General features: G+C 44.4%; 3 protein-coding genes across 7 annotated transcripts in view; 1 reads left to right on the top strand and 2 right to left on the bottom strand.

Moving 5' to 3' along the window:
• The window catches only part of LOC110527046 (tetratricopeptide repeat protein 7A), a 48,399-nt gene extending 40,088 nt beyond the window's left edge, over positions 1-8,311 (bottom strand). For all 5 annotated transcript variants that reach the window (XM_021608212.2, XM_021608213.2, XM_021608217.2 and 2 more), the window contains exons 1-2: positions 8,099-8,311; positions 1,639-1,802 (exon numbers count right to left, since the gene is read on the bottom strand). In XM_021608212.2, the coding sequence (XP_021463887.1) occupies positions 1,639-1,802; positions 8,099-8,231 (297 nt within the window). In that variant the 5' untranslated portion in view covers positions 8,232-8,311. The remainder of the gene's footprint in view (positions 1-1,638; positions 1,803-8,098) is intronic.
• Positions 8,312-9,649: 1,338 nt separating this feature from the next.
• mcfd2 (multiple coagulation factor deficiency 2, ER cargo receptor complex subunit) lies at positions 9,650-12,758 on the top strand. Its single transcript, XM_021608207.2, has 4 exons — positions 9,650-9,792; positions 10,278-10,461; positions 10,667-10,826; positions 10,957-12,758. Exons 2-4 carry the CDS (start codon positions 10,295-10,297, stop codon positions 11,086-11,088), a joined length of 459 nt encoding a protein of 152 aa, XP_021463882.1. The 5' UTR covers positions 9,650-9,792; positions 10,278-10,294; the 3' UTR covers positions 11,089-12,758.
• A 964-nt stretch (positions 12,759-13,722) lies between these two features.
• On the bottom strand, positions 13,723-19,942 carry prop1 (PROP paired-like homeobox 1). The gene is made up of 3 exons (XM_021608196.2): positions 17,178-19,942; positions 16,220-16,443; positions 13,723-14,480 (listed from the first exon to the last, which is right to left on the bottom strand). Exons 1-3 carry the CDS (start codon positions 17,314-17,316, stop codon positions 14,082-14,084), a joined length of 762 nt encoding a protein of 253 aa, XP_021463871.1. The 5' UTR covers positions 17,317-19,942; the 3' UTR covers positions 13,723-14,081.
• Positions 19,943-21,245: the final 1,303 nt, after the last annotated feature.

The raw sequence follows: 21,245 nt of genomic DNA, 5'->3' as shown, positions 1-21,245 counted from the left end.
ACATACTGTATACAATGCATTCGGAAAATATTCAGAACCCTGCCCTTTCCCACTTTTGTTACATTACAGCCTTATTCTAAAATTGATTTTAAAAATTAGAATAATCCTTGTCAATCTACAACCAATACCCTATAATGACAAAGCAAAAACAGTTTTTTTTGTTTTTTTGGTCATTTATAAAAGATACAAATTAGAAATACCTTATTTACATAAGTATTCAGACCTTTTGCTATGAGACTCGAAATTGAGCTCAAGTGCATCCTGTTTCAATTGATCATCTTTACCTGTGGTAAATTCAATTGATTGGACATTTGGAAAGGTACACACCTGCCTATATAAGATCCCACAGTTGACAGTAAATGTCAGAGCAAAAATCAAGCCATGAGGTCGAAGGAATTGTCCCTAGTGCTCCGAGAGAGGATTGTGTCGAGGCACAGATCTGGGGAAGGGTACCTTAAACATTTCAATAGCATTGAAGGTCCCCAAGGACACAGTGGCCTCCATCATTCTTAAATGAAAGAAGTTTGGAACCACCAAGACTCTTCCTAGAGCTGGCTGCCTGGCCAAACGGAGCAATCAGGGGAGAAGGGCCTTGGTCAGGGAGGTGACCAAGAACCCGATGGTCACTCTGACAGAGCTCCAGAGTTCCTCTGTGGAGATGGGAGAACTGTCCAGAAGGACAACAATCTCTGCAGAACTCCACCAATCAGGCCTTTATGGTTCAGTGGCAAGATGGAATCCACTCCTCAATAAAAGGCACATGACAGCCCGCTTGGAGTTTGTCAAAAGGCACCCAAAGGACTGTCAGACCATGAGAAACAATATTCTCTGGTCTGAAGAAACCAACATTGAACTCTTTAGCCTGAATGCCAAGTGTCACGTATGGAGGAAACCTGGCACCATCCCTACGGTGAAGAATGATGGTGGCAGCATCATTCTGTGGGGATGTTTTTCAGTGACAGGGACTGGGAGACTAGTCAGGATCAAGGGAAAGATGAACGAAGCAAAGTATAGCGAGATCCTTGATGAAAACCTGCTCCAGAGCGCTAAGGACCTCAGACTGGGGCAAAGTTTCACCTTCCAACAGGACAATGACCCTAAGCACACAGCCAAAACAAAGAAAGGAGTGGCTTTGGAACAAGTCTTTGAATGTCCTTGATTGGCCCAGCCAGAGTCCGATCGAACATCTCTGGAGAAACCTGAAAACAGCTGTGCAGCATTGCTCCCCATCCAATTTGACAGAGGTTGAGAGGATCTGCAGAGTCCCCAAATACAGGTGTGCCAAGCTTGTAGCGTCATACCCAAGAAGACACAAGGCTGTAAACGCTGTCAAAGGTGCTTCAATAAAGTACTGAGTAAAGGGTCTGAATACTTATGTAAATGTGATATTTCAGTATTTCTAAAAACCTGTTTACGCTTTGTCATTATGGGCTATTGTGTGTAAATTGATGAGGAAAAAACAATATAATCAATTTTAGAATAAGATTGTAACGTAACAAAATGTGGAAAAATGCACTGTATAAAGAATAGACTGACTGGAAACATGGTGAAACAAGTTAACGAGATAGAAAGCTAAGTAGAATAGGAGGAAGTAAGATGTAGAGGGAGGTGACACAGAGGGGAGATGCTCAGACTGACCCCCAGGAGCCCCCTGCTCAGGATGGAGTTGAGGTAGCCCTTTGACCGGGACAGTTTGGGCTGGTTGATGTCCGTCAAAGGCGTAGCATTGCGTAACAGCCTCAGGTTGTCCTGCAGACACTCCTCCAGCAGGGCCTCTGCCAATAACAGCGTCCCGTAGTCATCTGGAGGAGGGCACAGGGAAATAGGACAGAATTCAGAGTAGTGAAAGGGGTTGGTGGGCTGAGTGCAGAGTGGGAGTCCATGGTCAGGGGTCAGCTGCTTTGGGACACAAAATAAACCCAGCCCAATCCATCATTGTCACACCCTGGTCAAAGTATTTTGTGTTTATCTTTATTTATTTGGTCAGGCCAGGGTGTGGCATGGGTTTTTGTATGTGGTGTGTATGTGTGGGGATTGTAGCTAGTGGGGTGTTCTAGCTAAGTCTATGGCTGTCTGAAGTGGTTCTCAATCAGAGGCAGGTGTTTATCGTTGTCTCTGATTGGGAACCATATTTAGGCAGCCATATTCTTTGAGTTTGTCGTGGGTGATTGTCCTTAGTGTCCTGATGTCATTGTTAGGTTACACAAGTATAGGCTGTTTCGGTTTTCGTCAAGTTTATTGTTTTGGTAGTGTTTGTGTTTAGTGTGTTTTCTTCATTAAACATGGATTGCAATAGACACGCTGCATTTTGGTCCGACTCTCCTTCTCATACGGAAAACCGTTACAGAATCACCCACCACAAAGGGACCAAGCAGCGTGTCAACAGGCAAGAACAGCCCAAAGTGGAGTACAGTATGGACTATACTTCTTGGGAGGAGATAGACAGGTGGGCGGTCGACCCAGGGAGAGTGCCGGAGCCCGCCTGGGATTCGATGGAGCAGTGCGCGGAAGGATATAGGAGAATGGAGTTTGCGAAGCAAGCAAGGCGGCGCGGACGGAGGCCCCATAGTCAGCCCCAAAAATTTCTTGGGGGGGGGCTCAGGGAGAGTGTGGCAGAGTCAGGAGCCAGACCTGAGCCAACTCTCCCTGTTTATCGTGAGGAGCCAAGGAGGAGACCAGAGCCGGTGTTGGAGGTGAGCGAAACAGAGACTGTGAAGGAGTTAATGGGGAAATTGGAGGAGAGAGAAATGAGGGAGTTGCTGTGTTGGTGTTTTAAACATGGAATTCGCCCGACGGAGCGTGTCGGGGATTTGATGGCACCTGGGTCAGCGCTCCATACTCGTCCTGAGGTGCGTGTTAGTCGGCTGGTTAAGATGGTGCCAGTCTCACGTACCAGGCCTCCTGTGCACCTCCCTAGCCTTGCACGTCCTGTGCCAGCACCGCTCTCAAGATCTCCAGTACGCCTTCACGGTCTAACCCATCCTGTGCCACCTCCACACCCCAGCCCTCCGGTAGCAGCTCCCCGCACCAGGCTTCCTGTGCGTGTCCTCGGCCCAGTACCACCAGTGCCAGCACCACGCATCAGGCCTACAGTGCGCCTCGCCTGTCCAGCGCTGTCGGAGCCCTCCTCCTCCCCAGCGCTGTCGGAGTCTCCCGCCTGTTTAGCGCTGTTAGAGCCTGCCTTCTCTACAGCGCTGCCGGAGTCTCCCGCCTGTTCAGAACTGCCAGTTAGCATAGAGCTGCCAGTTAGCATAGAGCTGCCAGTTAGCATAGAGCTGCCAGTTAGCATAGAGCTGCCAGTTAGCTTAGAGCTGCCAGTTAGCAAGGAGCTGCCAGTCTGCAAGGAGCTGCCAGTCTGCATAGAGCTGCCAGTCTGCAAGGAGCCGCCAGAGCTGCCAGTTAGCATGGAGCAGCCAGGGCCGCCAGTTAGCATGGAGCAGCCAGGGCCGCCAGTCAGCATGGAGCAGCCAGGGCCGCCAGTCAGCATGGAGCAGCCAGGGCCGCCAGTCAGCATGGAGCAGCCAGGGCCGCCAGTCAGCATGGAGCAGCCAGTCAGCATGGAGCAGCCAGTCAGCATGGAGCAGCCAGAGCAGCCAGTCAGCATGGAGCAGCCAGAGCTGCCAGTTAGCATGGACCAGCCAGTCAGCATGGAGCAGCCAGAGCTGCCAGTCAGCATGGAGCAGCCAGTCAGCATGGAGCAGCCAGAGCTGCCAGTCAGCATGGAGCTGCCAGTCAGCATGGAGCAGCCAGTTAGCATGGAGCAGCCAGAGCTGCCAGTCATCATGGAGCAGCCAGTCAGCATGGAGCAGCCAGAGCTGCCAGTCGACCAGACTCTCCCAGATCTGCCAGTCGACCAGACTCTCCCAGATCTGCCAGTCGACCAGACTCTCCCAGATCTGCCAGTCGACCAGACTCTCCCAGATCTGCCAGTCGACCAGACTCTTCCAGATCTGCCAGTCGACCAGACTCTTCCAGATCTGCCAGTCGACCAGACTCTCCCAGATCTGCCAGTCGACCAGACTCTCCCAGATCTGCCAGTCGACCAGACTCTCCCAGATCTGCCAGTCGACCAGACTCTCCCAGATCTGCCAGTCGACCAGACTCTCCCAGATCTGCCAGTCGACCAGACTCTCCCAGATCTGCCAGTCGACCAGACTCTCCCAGATCTGCCAGTCGACCAGACTCTCCCAGATCTGCCAGTCGACCAGACTCTTCCAGATCTGCCAGTCGACCAGACTCTTCCAGATCTGCCAGTCGACCAGGATCTGCCAGTCAGCCAGGATCTGCCGAAACCGCCAGCCAGCCAGGATATGGTAGATTCGTCAACCTGCCTGAGCTTCCTCTCACTCCTGAGCTTCCTCTCACTCCTGAGCTTCCTCTCACTCCTGAGCTTCCCCTCAGTCCCGAGCTGCCTCAGTCCCGAGCTGCCCCTCAGTCCCGATCTGCTCCTCAGTCCAGTGGGGTTCTGGGTGAGGACTACTAGGCCATGGTCGGCGGCGAGGGTGGACTATCCAGGGACGCGAGGAGAAGGGACTAAGACATTGATTGAGTGGGGTCCACGTCCCGCACCGGAGCCGCCACCATGGACAGACGCCCACCCGGACCCTCCCTATTGTTTTGAGGTGCGTTCGGGAGTCCGCACCTTAGGGGGGGGGTTCTGTCACACCCTGGTCAAAGTATTTTGTGTTTATCTTTATTTATTTGGTCAGGCCAGGGTGTGGCATGGGTTTTTGTATGTGGTGTGTATGTGTGGGGATTGTAGCTAGTGGGGTGTTCTAGCTAAGTCTATGGCTGTCTGAAGTGGTTCTCAATCAGAGGCAGGTGTTTATCGTTGTCTCTGATTGGGAACCATATTTAGGCAGCCATATTCTTTGAGTTTGTCGTGGGTGATTGTCCTTAGTGTCCTGATGTCATTGTTAGGTTACACAAGTATAGGCTGTTTCGGTTTTCGTCAAGTTTATTGTTTTGGTAGTGTTTGTGTTTAGTGTGTTTTCTTCATTAAACATGGATTGCAATAGACACGCTGCATTTTGGTCCGACTCTCCTTCTCATACGGAAAACCGTTACAATCATAGCATAATTTCCCACAAGCCCCTGAGAGAAGGGAGAAAAAAACACCAGGGGAGCCTAAAACTGAAGTCACTGGATGGCAATAAAAGTAACTTGCAAACACTCCTCTCCCGTCTCTGGTGGTGTGTTCTGACACCAAGTCTGTGACTGGAGTATACAGTGCCTTGCGAAAGTATTCGGCCCCCTTGAACTTTGCGACCTTTTGTCACATTTCAGGCTTCAAACATAAAGATATAAAACTATATTTTTTTGTGAAGAATCAACAACAAGTGGGACACAATCATGAAGTGGAACGACATTTATTGGATATTTTAAACTTTTTTAACAAATCAAAAACTGAAAAAGTGGGCGTGCAAAATTATTCAGCCCCTTTACTTTCAGTGCAGCAAACTCTCTCCAGAAGTTCAGTGAGGATCTCTGAATGATCCAATGTTGATCTAAATGACTAATGATGATAAATACAATCCACCTGTGTGTAATCAAGTCTCCGTATAAATGCACCTGCACTGTGATAGTCTCAGAGGTCCGTTAAAAGCGCAGAGAGCATCATGAAGAACAAGGAACACACCAGGCAGGTCCGAGGTACTGTTGTGAAGAAGTTTAAAGCCGGATTTGGATACAAAAAGATTTCCCAAGCTTTAAACATACCAAGGAGCACTGTGCAAGCGATAATATTGAAATGGAAGGAGTATCAGACCACTGCAAATCTACCAAGACCTGGCCGTCCCTCTAAACTTTCAGCTCATACAAGGAGAAGACTGATCAGAGATGCAGCCAAGAAGCCCATGATCACTCTGGATGAACTGCAGAGATCTACAGCTGAGGTGGGAGACTCTGTCCATAGGACAACAATCAGTCGTATATTGCACAAATCTGGCCTTTATGGAAGAGTGGCAAGAAGAAAGCCATTTCTTAAAGATATCCATAAAAAGTGTCGTTTAAAGTTTGCCACAAGCCACCTGGGAGACACACCAAACATGTGTGGTCAGATGAAACCAAAATTGAACTTTTTGGCAACAATGCAAAATGTTATGTTTGGCGTAAAAGCAACACAGCTGAACACACCATCCCCACTGTCAAACATGGTGGTGGCAGCATCATGGTTTGGGCCTGCTTTTCTTCAACAGGGACAGGGAAGATGGTTAAAATTGATGGGAAGATGGATGGAGCCAAATACAGGACCATTCTGGAAGAAAACCTGATGGAGTCTGCAAAAGACCTGAGACTGGGACGGAGATTTGTCTTCCAACAAGACAATGATCCAAAACATAAAGCAAAATCTACAATGGAATGGTTCAAAAATAAACATATCCAGGTGTTAGAATGGCCAAGTCAAAGTCCAGACCTGAATCCAATCGAGAATCTGTGGAAAGAACTGAAAACTGCTGTTCACAAATGCTCTCCATCCAACCTCACTGAGCTTGAGCTGTTTTGCAAGGAGGAATGAGAACAAATGTCAGTCTCTCGATGTGCAAAACTGATAGAGACATACCCCAAGCGACTTACAGCTGTAATCGCAGCAAAAGGTGGCGCTACAAAGTATTAACTTAAGGGGGCTGAATAATTTTGCACGCCCAATTTTTCAGTTTTTGATTTGTTAAAAAAGTTTGAAATATCCAATAAATGTCGTTCCACTTCATGATTGTGTCCCACTTGTTGTTGATTCTTCTCAAAAAAATACAGTTTTATATCTTTATGTTTGAAGCCTGAAACGTGGCAAAAGGTCGCAAAGTTCAAGGGGGCCGAATACTTTCGCAAGGCACTGTACATTATCTTCAGCACACTGTTCTGATCTCAAAACGTCCTGGTCAGAGACTGATCGTGATTTCACCCTGGTCTTGAATTGCAACTTGTAGTCGGCACCGACAGATAGGGCAGCTCTGCTTCTAGCTCCTAAGTAACTTTGCAGTATTCTTTTTTTTTGTGTGTGTGTTATTTCTTACATTATTAGCCCAGATTTTTGGTGGGGCCATCACTAGCCGCCTTCCACCCGGTTACGCAACCCTGCACCTTAGAGGCTGCTGCCCTATATACACTGGCCACTTTAATAATGGAACACTAGTCACTTTAAAAATATTTAAATAATGTTTACACACTGCTTTACTCATCTCATATCTATACTGTATTCTATTCTACTGTATTTTAGTCAATGCCACTCCGGCACTGCTCGATCTAATATTTCTATATTTCTAAATTCCATTCTTTTACTTTTAGATTTGTATGTATTGTTGTGAATTGTTAGATATTACTGCACTGTTGGAGCTAGAAACACAAGCATTTCACTTATAATTTTTTTTAACAACTAGGGACAGTGTTGTTGCAAAATCAAGAATGGCAAAACTATGGGCAAACTGTCAACATCAAGACAGACTTTAACAGAAGACCAGCTAGGGATGACTTGAATTCTACAAACTCTGGCATAACACATTTAGAAGTTCTGTACACCTGCAGGCATGGTGAAAACAGTCTCAGGTGGGCAGTGGAAGTTCCATCTGGCTGATCAAATGACATCAAATGACAAGATTTGGTCATTAACACAATAACAGTGACACGCAGGAAGGTCGTGAGCCATGTCACCTTACCCCATGTTTACTTTAACGACATGAGGTGAGTAGCTACATTTGGCTACCCACTTCAGACTGAGTACACAGTAGATTTGAATATATAGACTGCACTCCTGGTGAATGTGCTTGAGTGGTGTGTTATAATACATGGAAAATAATTTTTAAAAATGAACAAATTACAGTGATAGTGACAATCAGATAATACATTTTCACTACAATATATTCTGTGTTTTAAACATTGTCCATTGAGAGGTGTAATGTAGTTGTTCGAATTGTAAGCTACTGCAGTTTGGGCATACCTAAAGCTGTTAGTTTTCATTGTTTGCAGAGTAAGCGCTTACTTGCAGAGTACAAAGTCCAACTCATGCGGAACTATTGCCATCCCTGTCTGGACATGTGACAAAAACTTAGTCAGGAAAAAGAAACCTATACCAGAATCCAACAGGTAGTTAGTTATCACTCACCGTCTTCGTGAAATCTGGCGGCCACGAGTTGCTCTACGATAGTGGGTATCTTGTCCCACTGGCACTCTGCTCTGTAGCGGTCGATCTCCGCTTCCAGACGGTATTGCGAGAAAGAGACCCTATTGGATGCCATGCCCGCTCTAGATCCCGATCTGTCTCGGTGAACGTACTCCCCTGATACCCGGGGAGTAACTGCGGACTGGCGAACAAATCATGAATAAAGTGTAATGCCATCTATGAGCATGTGCGGCTGCCCGAACGTCCCTCCTCATTAACATTTTGGGTGGACATGTCAAAATATTATGTAATCATCATTTATTCTTAAATACCAATCAGTCAATGTGGACTAGCACACACAATTAAAAAAAGCAATGCTGTTAACGAGTTGTATACCAACTCAGAGGCTACTGTAGGACAGGTGCTTCAGTTTGAGGATGAGATTGGGAGATTTGTGTGTACTTTTGCAGATTCAGATTTGTTTATTTTTCATAATAACAATTTAATGAAGTAGCTTATGATTGCTTTATAGCCAGTCAACATATAATAGTCTACACACCTAAACTATTTTAGGGGGAAAATCAATTCTTGTAGAATTATTATTTTTCTTTACCCTACATTGTAATACTGTAGAAGCAACACATTAGCTAGCCTATAGGCTGCTGAAAACGTTTTGCTTTGAAGTGCCTTTTGCCCTAGATAACCGTCCTAGATTTCCCTTCAAAAGCTTTCCCTAACTAGATCAATTCCTGGGATTAGCGCTAATAGCCCACTAGAGTGCAGAGGGTATAGATACAACAGTAAAGTTCAAACTGTGGATCTAAGAGACGCACAGGTGGCAAGTTATTATTCCGGATTTTTACCGCAGTGTATGTCCAATCCCTCAATAAATCCTAAATAGGCTACTGTATTTAAAAGGTCAATTGTCAACTATTTTCATTGCCCAACTTTCAGGTTTTGTGGCTCAAGGTAGCTAGGCCTACACCTGCCATATGGTCTGCTCAGACAATTCATCATTGTATGGTAACGCGTGACTATGAGGGTCTCAGCTGTTGAAAAACCATTGGCAAAGAATGTAACACTGTACATGTTACAAACGGAATACAAAAATGTACACATATAATTGGCGAGTGCCTTATTAGGGAGAACGTGGTGGGGCAAACAATTATCTGAATGACTATTTGTCAAGAATACAATACATTATTTAATAGACCTTGACATGATGGTAGAACACATTTTTGATGGCATAGTTTCCCAGGACGGCTGCTAAATCGGTCTTTCACAAAAACATTGGAAAACGACAGCTCGAAACACTTGACTCGCTACACAGCAAACTAATGTTTAGGTCAGGATAAGTTTCTATTGGTAATCCACCGTCAAATATTCGGAAAATAGATTTGGTGGCTTCATTTTCCCTATGAAAGGTTGATATTTGCTTGTCAAATGTGTTTACTTAACAAATTCAACGAAATACCCAGTGAACAACTACATTCACATTCCTGTTTTGCACAGGTGTCTGGGTTTGGCTACCTCACGCCTACAAATCTCTGACGCAAAATGCCGATATCCAATCAGAATTTAGCTGTCGTGTCCGTGAGTTGAAAGGTGACTACGGCTCACAGTAATGCCCAAAAAGGTTGAAGAAAATACATGTAGTTAATTTACAAGCGAACTATTCCAAGTCTGTTTGTCAACTGGTGAGTATGCATTTTAATCATTCATATCGCTGCAGCTCCATTACGGTGTGCTTGTTATCACCAAATGAATGATCTTGCTAAACTAACTGATGTTCTTAAACCAACTAAGTGCAAGTATTATTAACTTTAGCCAGCCATGTGTCTATCAACAACATCACTAGCTAGATTGAAATTCTGAACTGTACATATAATAACATATCACTGAAAACAATGAAGCTTTTTATTGCCAGAAAATATTTCAAGTCCATTTGATCAATCTTCTGATTCTTCTGCCACGTATGTGTTTCCAAAAGTTAACATATGGGCTCATAGATGGATCACCTATTTCTAGTAAAAGCTCTTGCCATTCAGTGACGAGCGACACTGGCTGTTCTGTGCCTTCACCTTGCTTGCAACCATTGTTCATATTATTCAGCTTTGATGAACTTTGTTGTTAAAATGATGTCCCTTGCTCACGCTCTCTGTCTGTGTCTGTATCTGTGTAGTTACTGTACAGCCCAGAATGGTGTTAAGAGTAAGTAGCAAGAGGAGCGTGGTGTGGGGCTGGCTACTCCTGGTCTCCTGCTTTCTGCTGTCTGTTCGTTCACATGAGCAGGCAGCCCACGAACACCCACCGGAGAGTCACCGTCCTAACATGCACCTGGACAAGAACATGGTCCATGACAGAGAGTGAGTAAAGGGTTGTGTTCATTAGGATCCTCCGCTCTTTAATGCTTTGCAACAGAAGAAGTACAGATGGATAGATAGATAGATAGTAATCCTATCTATCTATCTATCTAAATAGTTTGCTCTATTCCAAGCTTTACCGATCATTTGGCGGACAATGTGTGCATGCTTAATGCACTGAGCAGTGTCTCTCCTATGTCCTCTTAAGACACATCATGGAGCATCTGGAAGGTGTGATTGACAAGCCGGAGTCGGATATGTCGCCGCAGGAGCTGCAGTTGCACTACTTTAAGATGCACGACTATGATGGCAACAACTTACTGGATGGGCTGGAGTTGGCCACAGCCATCACTCATGTGCACAAAGAGGTATGTGTGAAAGGAAAAACATAATGTAAAAAATAAATAAAAAGATATTATCAGCCAATGATGCCACATACTGTATGTACTTTATTCATCTACACACTCATGCACTTCCATGTTTCCACATTTTCTGCAGGAAAAAGGAGAGGATAGCCAGCCTATGAAAGAGGAGGACCTCACAAGCCTTATAGATGATGTTCTGAGGGACAATGACAAAAACAACGACGGGTACATAGACTACGCCGAGTTTGCCAGGTCTCTGGAGTAGAGGAGAGACGGTGCCTAACTATTGGGGTCTGGCTCCGTGCACTGCACACCACCACACCACTTTCTCCACCACACAACGTTAATTTACCTGAGCCGGTGTCCATGTCTCACGCTCTCTGTGGGGCTATCACTATCCTTCATCCGTCCAGACAGCATCTATACCAGAGGTGGGCAAACGTCTTGGCTTGAGGGCCACATTGGGATTTTTCGAAATTCAACGGAGGGTCACACAGATTTTGTTTTGACCAATTTTTGTTTGTCAAAACTTATTTGCGGGTCAGAAAAAGGGCAGTCATTTGAAACTATTTAGGTCCGTTATCATTTCTACATACTTTCTATCTAGTTTTAGAAGTTCAAGTGTGACCTGCAGTTTTTAACCCCCGTCCCCCAAAACAAAATAAATGGGTTTTACTCAAAACTCCTGTGGGCCAGATTGAAAGGTTTGCCCAGCCCTGATATATATACACAGTAGATTATTCAATTATTACTGTAATTATTAAACTGCCAATTGTGTCTACTGTATGCTAGCAACTAAACTAGTTCAGTCATGTTAGAATGAAATTCTTGAGCAGGTATTTACCTAAGTGCTGCTTTGCTGTATAAAATCCAGGATTATGGACCAAAGGTTTTGATATTTATGCATCCAATCATGTTAGGCCATTTATGACAACTGCCTGTGGTCCTTAACTTTAAGAGTGGCCTTTACTACTACTGCACCATTCTTGTACTATTTACTCATAGTGGGAATGTTACAGCCCGGATGCAGTATACTGTACCACAGAGTATGTGGGAGTGTGGGAATGGCAAAGCAGGTCTGGAGGATTTGTCTGACGCTCAGAAACGAGCCATGAACAGGCCTGCTTTCAGTTGGAACAAAATGGAAGACAGTGTTTAGAAACGGAGGCGGTAATACCTGGGCTAAGTCCTACTGCTCATTCTTGTTTTCAAAAACGCTTTCTCCCATTTGTTCGAACCGAATGCGACTCAGGTAACATAAAAGCCACACTTGGTACGGGTTTGGTTCTGGTCAGACACAGTTAATCACAAATCATTTTTCTGCTGATCCACACGTACTTTACATCCCTTACATAGTCTGTTACCCACCAACCTGAACGCACAATTCGGCTTACAGCAGGGCTGATACTTGAGATGAACAGAATCCAAATTTTAATACAGAAGATGTGTTGTGGTGCGCATTGTGATTTCTTCATCACTGGATTCACTTTGACTTATAGCACAGTGAGACCTCTGGGTGACAGGAATACTGAAGGGTTAACTTAATTGTACAGATGTGCTATAAGTAGAATGCAGGGTTATGTTGCTATAAATGCTATTGAAGTAATGATGTTACATTATGTGTAGTTAGACCACACTTGATTCTTTCCAATTGAGCTCCATTGCTGTCAAACAGTTACAGATCATTAGGTTACCAGGTCTTTATGCTATAAGGCCCAGGTCTATATTCAACCCATTTATAATACTTCCAAATGAATACTGAAACTTTATTTGTTACAAAAGAGTTCTAATTTCATCATTCAGTGAGGTTGTTCGGTGAATACAGGTTACTTGAATAGAAATGTGTTATTAAAATCTATAAAATGACAAGAGTAGTAGACACATGCAACTGTGTTGTCTTTGTAATATGCTGCAATAAACAAATATATGAATGTCTTCTCTTTTGTTTTATGTTGAATATGTCTCAGTGGCATTCGCATACTGCAGCCTTCTTGAGTGCATGTTAGTGCAGATCTGTCTGAGGTGTAGGTTATGATAATTAGCAGATACCCATAGACTTTGCGCTAACGCTAGTTAGCATCTTCCTTCAAACCTCACGCAGAGATAAAAATGGTTCATTTGACTCTGGGGAAAGGGCCTCCTTGCCAAAATCCTCAAGTATCCCTTTAAGTCAAAAGTGTAACTCGGCCACTCAAGAATATACTCTGTCTTCTTGGTAAGCAACTCCGGTGTAGATTTGGCCTTGTGTATTAGGTTATTGTCCTGCTGAAAGGGAAATGCACCTTATTGTCTGGAAAGCAGAATGAACCAGATTTCCGTCTAGGATTTGGCCTGTGCTTAGCTCCATTCCATAATTTTTTTTATCCTGTAAAACTCCCCAGTTCTTAATGATTACAAGCATACCCATAACATGATGCAGCCATCACTATGCATGAAAATATGGAGAGTGGTACTCAGTAATGTATGGTATTGGATTTGCCCCAAACATAACCATTTGTATTCAGGACAAAGAGTCCATGTGACTTGTTAAGCACATTCTTACTCCTGAACTTATTTAGGCTTGCCATAATAGTGGTTGAATGCTTATTGACTCAAAACATTTCAGCTTTTCATTTTGAACAAATTTGTCAGAATATTTAAAAACATAATTCCACTATGACATGGGGTCGTGTGTGTAGTAGGCCAGTGACAAAAACAAATCTATAAATACATTTTAAATTCACACAATTTGAAAAAGTCAAGGGGTGTGAATGCTTTCTGAAGGCACTGTACGAAATGGATGACGTTGTATACAATTGTGGGGACCCGTTTTGACTTGTGAACGCTACTTTCAAATCTACTGGCTGAAATGATACAAAACCTTTCTAGCATCAATTTAACATTTAAACAAACAAATCACTCCCAATACACACTACTTTATTTACTGTGAAAATATAAAAGGCGTTAGAAAGATGTATAGTATATATTTCAGACCATCTATATGGATAATTCAAGACTACCCGCAAATGTCTTTCTCTCAGTTAGGCTACCCTGAACTTTCAAGAAAACATGCAACGTCAGGTATTCAATGGGAGAAGGAGTTTAGTCATTCTCACTATTCTCTAAATTCTTCCTGTTCTCTAGTTACTAGCTATCACTGTATAGATACAAAAAACTATATTTTGTCATCTAATCTAAGGTGCAATGAATAACTGTTAGTTGTTCGAGACACAGCCTATAAGAGCTTGTCTACTTCCCGACGTAGAAGTTACTCTTTCTTTAGTTCCAGTGAGAGCCAGGGTCTAGAGCAGGCATGGAGGTCAGGGAGAACACAGGTGTGGCCAGGTTGCTGGGTGGGGCTCCAATGTTCCGTAGTGGGCTGTACCACTCCTCGTGCTGGCGGGGGGGTTGTGGCTCTGGTGGGACTGTGGGGCAGGAACACTGGCTGGCTGAGCCTGGGTGGTGGGAGTGGGAGTAACCACCTGAGGGCAGCATAGAAGGGAACCGGGGGATATGGTGAGCCAGGGAGTGAGGGTAGTACTGACGGGTCAACCCTGTGGACTGAACACACATGCTGCCCAACAGTGCCCCGTGCCCTGGCATCATGGCCATTGGCAAAAGCTTCTGAGACGCACGCTCCTGCCTGCGGTATTTGGCACGGCGATTTTGGAACCATACCTGTGAAATACAATAAAAAATTAACTTAACTGGGTTGAATTTGAGATTTAACCATTTTATAGGACAATGGATAGTAAGTACAGTGGGGCAAAAAAGTATTTAGTCAGCCACCAATTGTGCAAGTTCTCCCACTTAAAAAGATGAGAGAGGCCTGTAATTTTCATCATAGGTACACTTCAACTATGACAGACAAAATGAGAAAAAAAATCCAGAAAATCACATTGTAGGATTTTTAATGAATTTATTTGCAAATTATGGTGGAAAATAAGTATTAGGTCAATAACAAAAGTTTATTTCAATACTTTGTTATATACCCTTTGTTGGCAATGACAGAGGTCAAACGTTTTATGTAAGTCTTCACAAGGTTTTCACACACTGTTGCTGGTATTTTCAACTCCCTCCAAAGATTTTCTATGGGGTTGAGATCTGGAGACTGGCTAGGCCACTTCAGGACCTTGAAATGCTTCTTACGAAGCCACTCCTTCGTTGCCCGGGCGGTGTGTTTGGGATCATTTTCATGCTGAAAGACCCAGCCACGTTTCATCTTCAATGCCCTTGCTGATGGAAGGAGGTTTTCACTCAAAATCTCACGATACATGGCCCCATTCATTCTTTCCTTTACACGGATCAGTCGTCCTGGTCCCTTTGCAGAAAAACAGTCCCAATGCATGATGTTTCCACCCCCATGCTTCACAATAGGTATGGTGTTCTTTGGATGCAACTCAGCACTCTTTGTCCTCCAAACACAACGAGTTGAGTTTTTACGAAAAAGTTATATTTTGGTTTCATCTGACCATATATCATTCTCCCAATCTTCTTCTTGATCATCCAAATGCTCTCTAGCAAACTTCAGACGGGCCTGGACATGTACTGGCTTAAGCAGGGGGACATGTCTGGCACTGCAGGATTTGAGTCTCTGGCAGCGTAGTGTGTTACTGATGGTAGGCTTTGTTACTTTGGTCCCAGCTCTCTGCAGGTCATTCACTAGGTCCCCCCGTGTGGTTCTGGGATTTTTGCTCACCGTTCTTGTGATTATTTTGACCCCACGGGGTGAGATCTTGCGTGGAGCCCCAGATCGAGGGAGATTATCAGTGGTCTTGTATGTCTTCCATTTCCTAGTAATTGCTCCCACAGTTGATTTCTTCAAACCAAGCTGCTTACCTATTGCAGATTCAGTCTTCCCAGCCTGGTGCAGGTCTACAATTTTGTTTCTGGTGTCCTTTGACAGCTCTTTGGTCTTGGCCATAGTGGAGTTCGGAATGTGACTGTTTGAGGTTGTGGACAGGTGTCTTTTATACTGATAACAAGTTCAAACAGGTGCCATTAATACAGGTAACGAGTGGAGGACAGAGGAGCCTCTTAAAGAAGAAGTTACAGGTCTGTGAGAGCCAGAAATCTTGCTTGTTTTTAGGTGACCATATACTTATTTTCCACCATAATTTGCAAATAAATTAATAAAAAATCATACAATGTGATTTTCTGGATTTTTTCTTTCTCATTTTTGCTGTCATAGTTGAAGTGTACCTAAAATTACAGGCCTCTCTCATCTTTTTAAGTGGGAGAACTTGCACAATTAGTGGCTGACTAAATACTTTTTTTGCCCCACTGTATGTCATGGCCTTTCCTTTGTAAATGAAAACTGTTTGAGTTAGACATTGCAATTATTATCAACTTTCCCACCCAGGATAAAAAATGTATGAAATCCCGGTGTACGGATAAATAGGCCCAAGCCCACTGACCTGTATGCGTGCCTCATTGAGTTTGGTGAGCCGCGCTAGTTCCTCACGGCAGTAGATGTCGGGGTAGTGGTTCTGTCCAAACGCCATCTCCAGCTGGTCCAGCTGCTTGTGACTGAAGGTGGTGCGATGGCGCCTGCGCGCTGGGGATGGGTAGGCTCTCCCACGCCTGCTGAGGCCTAGGGCCATACTGTCAAATGGGCCTTTTCTGGCTGGGCTGCCCACATCTGTAGGCGGGATAAGAATAGGTTGAGTGGGTGAGGACTTTGAATTGAACAGTAAATTGTGGCTGAGTTTCTTGATTATGCTCTAGTTCACCTTTCATGAGGTAGGCTGGCCAGGCCTATAAACCTACTTGTGTTTCACGTTCACCACATAGGAAGTCACCCAAATTTGTGAGGACACATTTCACTGATGAATGTCCTTTTAAAAAAAAAATAGGGATTACATGACTTTATCTTTCCCATCAACCTCGAGCAACCTAATAGCCACGAGGCTTTGCTGACCAAATTCAATCTCGTGAGAAAGAGATACCAGAGACATGGGGATTTGACCGAGATTAAGTTAACAATAGCTAACAGTGACTAATTTGTCAAATTGGTTGACATAGTTGACTGGCTGTTCACATTACGCTGGATGGCAAACAGACATAAGGAACAGGGAACTGGCCAAAATAGTATTTTATATTTTACATTTCTGTTTGTTTGTTATTCTTTCAATCATTTTCCTCAAAGTCTAGAAATATAAAGGACTTACATTTTCCAGTACATTTTCATATAAATATTTGAATGAAAACAATTGGCTAATACTACAACATTAACTCATGATATTTACACTTAAATCATGAAGATATAAATTAAAGGCCTACAACCATGTATAATTTGTTATTAATAACGTAACTTCAGCATACAATTTTGACTGATACAATAGAATTTTGACAGAAAATAGCATTTGGACTAACCTGCGCTGGAGCTGACGATGGTAATATCAGAGTACATCTCTGCACGCTGCTGCTGACTCTTGACACCATCCACGGGTGACTTAACCTGGGCCATCTTCACAGGTGTGGTCTGTGATGCTACAGTCAGGAACGCTAGCATACATTGAGCTACCTGTTGCTTTTCCCACCGTGTCTAGCCGTGACATCACATGCCATTCCCACCCACCTCTACATTTACCTGGCTATGGCTTTCCTCAAGTATCTTCTCAGGTCACGTAAGGTCACAAAAGGTCATGGGCTACAAGATTTACTCAAGGCAGACCGAAAGTGACAAAGTGCTCACTGAGTCACAAGAATTAAAGCATTATGCTTGTCTATGGGATTGATTCCATTGAAAATGATGTTCATAGAAAATGTCTATCCTGTATTCTAATTTATCATGTTTATTCTTTATATGCAATCGAGCATAATACCATAATCTACCTTGGATTTAAAAAAGGATGTGTGCATTCATTCACTTCTTTACAATATTACTGAAGTGCAAGTAGGACATATAAAACAAACTAAGTGACATTTTCTGAGTGAAATTGCAATGGTGCCTATGTCCACTAGGTGGCAACACAACCTTTACCGTCTGTCCATGAGCGTGTGCTAGGGAGACTGCTCTTTGGTACAGATTCGTCTCCCTCCCCAGCACACTCTCCTGTCCTCTCTCATCCTGACTTATTAGGCTGTAGGTAAAACATTACAGTTTCATAGCTACGTCTCTGTCTTTCTTTCAACATGTTATCTCAAACGACCCTACTCCCTTCCGTTCGTTTTATTTGGTTCAACTCAAATGTTTTCTCATGGGAATTGAGCTGGTATGACAGTGTTGGCAGTCATTCCCATGATGCTAAACTCGGCGCAGGCCAGTGCAGAAGAATGGCCTTTTCACATGAGTGGACACTGGGCAGAGTCCCAAATATACCCAAGTCATGACAGGGGGGCATGTAGGCCGATTCAGCAACTTTTAGTGGGCAAGCGATGTCAATTTATACTCAGCGAAAGAAATTATACTTTACATTTATATGGTATGGGCCATCACAGGAGCTGTACAGGTGTGTCTGTGTGTACACGTACAAGAGAGTCTTCAAGTAGCACATCCCCATTTAACCTGCTTGTTTAATGGTGTCATCATTGGACATTTGATCTCACCTCCATGTGATGTTGTCATCCTCGTCAAAGCACTTATTAATAAGAGTCAGAAACATAACATCTGAGGAGGTGACATGTAAGGGTGTAGTAGGGACTAGGGATTGTTTGTATTCCCAGAAAAAAAGGGTAACACTTCATAGCCTGCAGGAATAATGCATTATGTTGCAGTTATAATGCATTGTACAACTTGCAATAAGCGTGCATGACCCCCTGTGAGGTTTTATACACTGCTCATGATACCTGGATTATGAAACCCACTGAATACCTGATCAGCTTTCGCATGGAAAAGCTCTTGTTGAATTGCCCAAAAAATCCATGTTAGAATGAATAAACTTCAAGATCTTATCTTGACAATGTCCCTTTCCTTGTTCAAATGTCTCTTTATGTAAAAAGGCCTCATTTGATTCCTTGGATTTAAAAAAGGATGTGTGCATTCATTGTCTCTGAGGACATAATGATGCCTGAGCCTCCTCTCACCATCATGTATGTCTGTGCTCTACAGATCCCACATTGATCTTTCCTGTTCCCAACCACTGGCCTAAACAACTGACTCAATTTGCCTATGTATCCGCTCACCTGCCCGTCAATCCGTCTGTCTCTCACTCTCTCTCGCAGTGCATGCTGGGAGTTTTTGGAGTTCGAGTGTTTGGTGTGGAAGGCTCTGTCCTAACTAACTTTCTTGATTCTGTCCTTGGTCTTTTCTTTCAATTTTATTTTCTGTGGTGGAGGGTTAATGCACTATTTGTTTTAGCGGTATGCACAGGTTTTTTTCAAAGTTAGGGTGGAAGAGGATAGAGTTAGTTTCCTGGGGTTTGGAAGGTGTGGTGTGTGCGATGGCTTCTCAGTCTAGCCCGGAGGATGTCGTTGCGACATGGATTCAGGTGTGTTCCTGAGAATGGAGTGAAAGTGGAGGAGGTTCTGCTTGCAGTCGGTGAACAGGTAGGAGCTGAATTTATACATTCCGCTTCTAGAATGAACAAAGCTGTGGTTGTGTTCATGCAAAGAGCAAATTTGGTTGGTAGGCTAATTGCTAGTGGAATATTTGTACGGGGTGTGTTGGTGCCAATTTCACCTCTTTCTACCCCTTCGACAAGGGTGGTAGTTGCAAATTTGCCTCCGTTCATTACGGATGATCCCAATCAGGAAAGAGCTGAGTCGTTTTGGTAAGTGTGCTAGCGGTTTTCGTGTACTGTCGGCAGGTTTTCAGACAGATGCCATTAAGCACGTTGTTTCATTCCGGAGGCAAGTGTTTGTGTTTCTGAATAACAATGAGCAACAGCTAAATGTGCATTTTAAAGTGAAGCATGGGGAGGGCTCTACGTAGGGCTCTACGCAGGGTTTGCTAGCACAGATAGTCTACAGTGTTTTGAGTGTGAGGATTTGGGGTATAAGAGCTTTGCGTGCCCACATAAAGGCCGTAGACAAGGTGAGGGCACAAGCGCCAGTGGGAGAAATCGAGGTCAACGTGTAGGGGGCATTGAGATGCAGACAGCAGAGGCTGGGCCTAGTCATGTCAGGGATGGTGGTGTAGATGAGTCTGGGCCTAGTCACGGGGCGGCAGGGTAGCCTAGTGGTTAGAACGTTGGATTAGTAACCGGAAGGTTGCAAGATCAAACCCCCGAGCTGACAAGGTACAAATCTGTCGTTCTGCCCCCGAACAGGCAATTAACCCACTGTTCCTAGGCTGTCATTGAAAATAAGAATTTGTTCTTAACTGACTTGCCTGGTTAAATAAATAAATAAAAAATGTAAAAAAGAGATGGTGTGGTAGCTGAGGCTGGGCCTAGTCATGCTATGGATGGTGGTGTAGATCAGACTGGGCCTAGTCATGCTATGGATGGTGGTGTAGATCAGGCTGGGCCTAGTCATGCTATGGATGGTGGTGTAGATCAGACTGGGCCTAGTCATGCTATGGATGGTGGTGTAGATCAGGCTGGGCCTAGTCATGCTATGGATGGTGGTGTAGATCAGGCTGGGCCTAGTCATGCTATGGATGGTGGTGTAGATCAGACTGGGCCTAGTCATGCTATGGATGATCAAGCTGGGCCTAGTCATGCTATGGATGGTGGTGTAGATCAGGCTGGGCCTAGTCATGCTATGGATGGTGGTGTAGATCAGACTGGGCCTAGTCATGCTATGGATGGTGGTGTAGATCAGGCTGGGCCTAGTCATGCTATGGATGGTGGTGTAGATGAGGCTGGGCCTAGTCATGCTATGGATGGTGGTGTAGATGAGGCTGGGCATAGTCATGCTATGGATGGTGGCGTAGATGAAGGCTGGGTCTAGTCAGGTTATGCTAGTGGTTGAGGAGAGTATAGTGGGGAAGTGTAAGAGACTAGGGGGAGGAGGAGGAAAAGGAAAAAGGGTGTGGTCAAAGGGAAAAGGGTGTGGTCAAAGGCACCAAGGAACATCACAAGCCTGGTGCTTGGGGGGAAAGGGCCAGAGAGGAAGGGCAGGTGGTCAGGATGGGAGATGGAGATGAGGAGGAAAGTGAGTCTGAGGAAGAGGACGATGAGGAGTAATTTTTTTCAGACTCCTCTTCAATGGGTCCGGAGCTGACAGCCAGTCAAGCAGAAGGGTCAAAGTACACGTTGAGGGAACTGACAAGGTTCCTGAATGAGACCAAGGGGAAAAAAGTTCATCTTAAGGCTTTTTTTCTGATCTGAGAAAGTTTGTAAGATCAGCACAACATGCTATGAAAAATGAGGGGCATGGAGTCCTCTCACCCAGGAAACAGTTTAGGTTGAGGAAGTGGGTCACAACAGTGCGAAAGGGTCGACCTTCAGACTTTGTTTAGATGTATAGTTTATTTCTGGCACTGGGGCTTTTTGAGCTTTGCTATTGGTCTCTTTCTTTGCTGGCTTTTCTCCCACTTCTTATGGAGACTCTTTG

This window comes from Oncorhynchus mykiss, chromosome 1 (assembly GCF_013265735.2).
Source record: "Oncorhynchus mykiss isolate Arlee chromosome 1, USDA_OmykA_1.1, whole genome shotgun sequence".
NCBI lineage: Eukaryota > Metazoa > Chordata > Actinopteri > Salmoniformes > Salmonidae > Oncorhynchus > Oncorhynchus mykiss.
The sequence above is the reverse complement of the archived record's forward strand: the minus strand, read 5'-3'. Positions and strand labels throughout refer to the sequence as shown.

Coding starts and splice junctions, on each gene's coding strand:
- mcfd2 (XM_021608207.2), top strand. CDS start 10,295: ATGGTGTTAAGAGTAAGTAGCAAGAGGAGCGTGGTGTGGGGCTGGCTA. Junction 10,462..10,666: donor AACATGGTCCATGACAGAGA/GTGAGTAAAGGG, acceptor TGTCCTCTTAAG/ACACATCATGGAGCATCTGG. Junction 10,827..10,956: donor TCACTCATGTGCACAAAGAG/GTATGTGTGAAA, acceptor CATTTTCTGCAG/GAAAAAGGAGAGGATAGCCA.
- prop1 (XM_021608196.2), bottom strand. CDS start 17,316: ATGCTAGCGTTCCTGACTGTAGCATCACAGACCACACCTGTGAAGATG. Junction 16,444..17,177: donor CATCGTCAGCTCCAGCGCAG/GTTAGTCCAAAT, acceptor TCCCGCCTACAG/ATGTGGGCAGCCCAGCCAGA. Junction 14,481..16,219: donor TCAATGAGGCACGCATACAG/GTCAGTGGGCTT, acceptor TGTATTTCACAG/GTATGGTTCCAAAATCGCCG.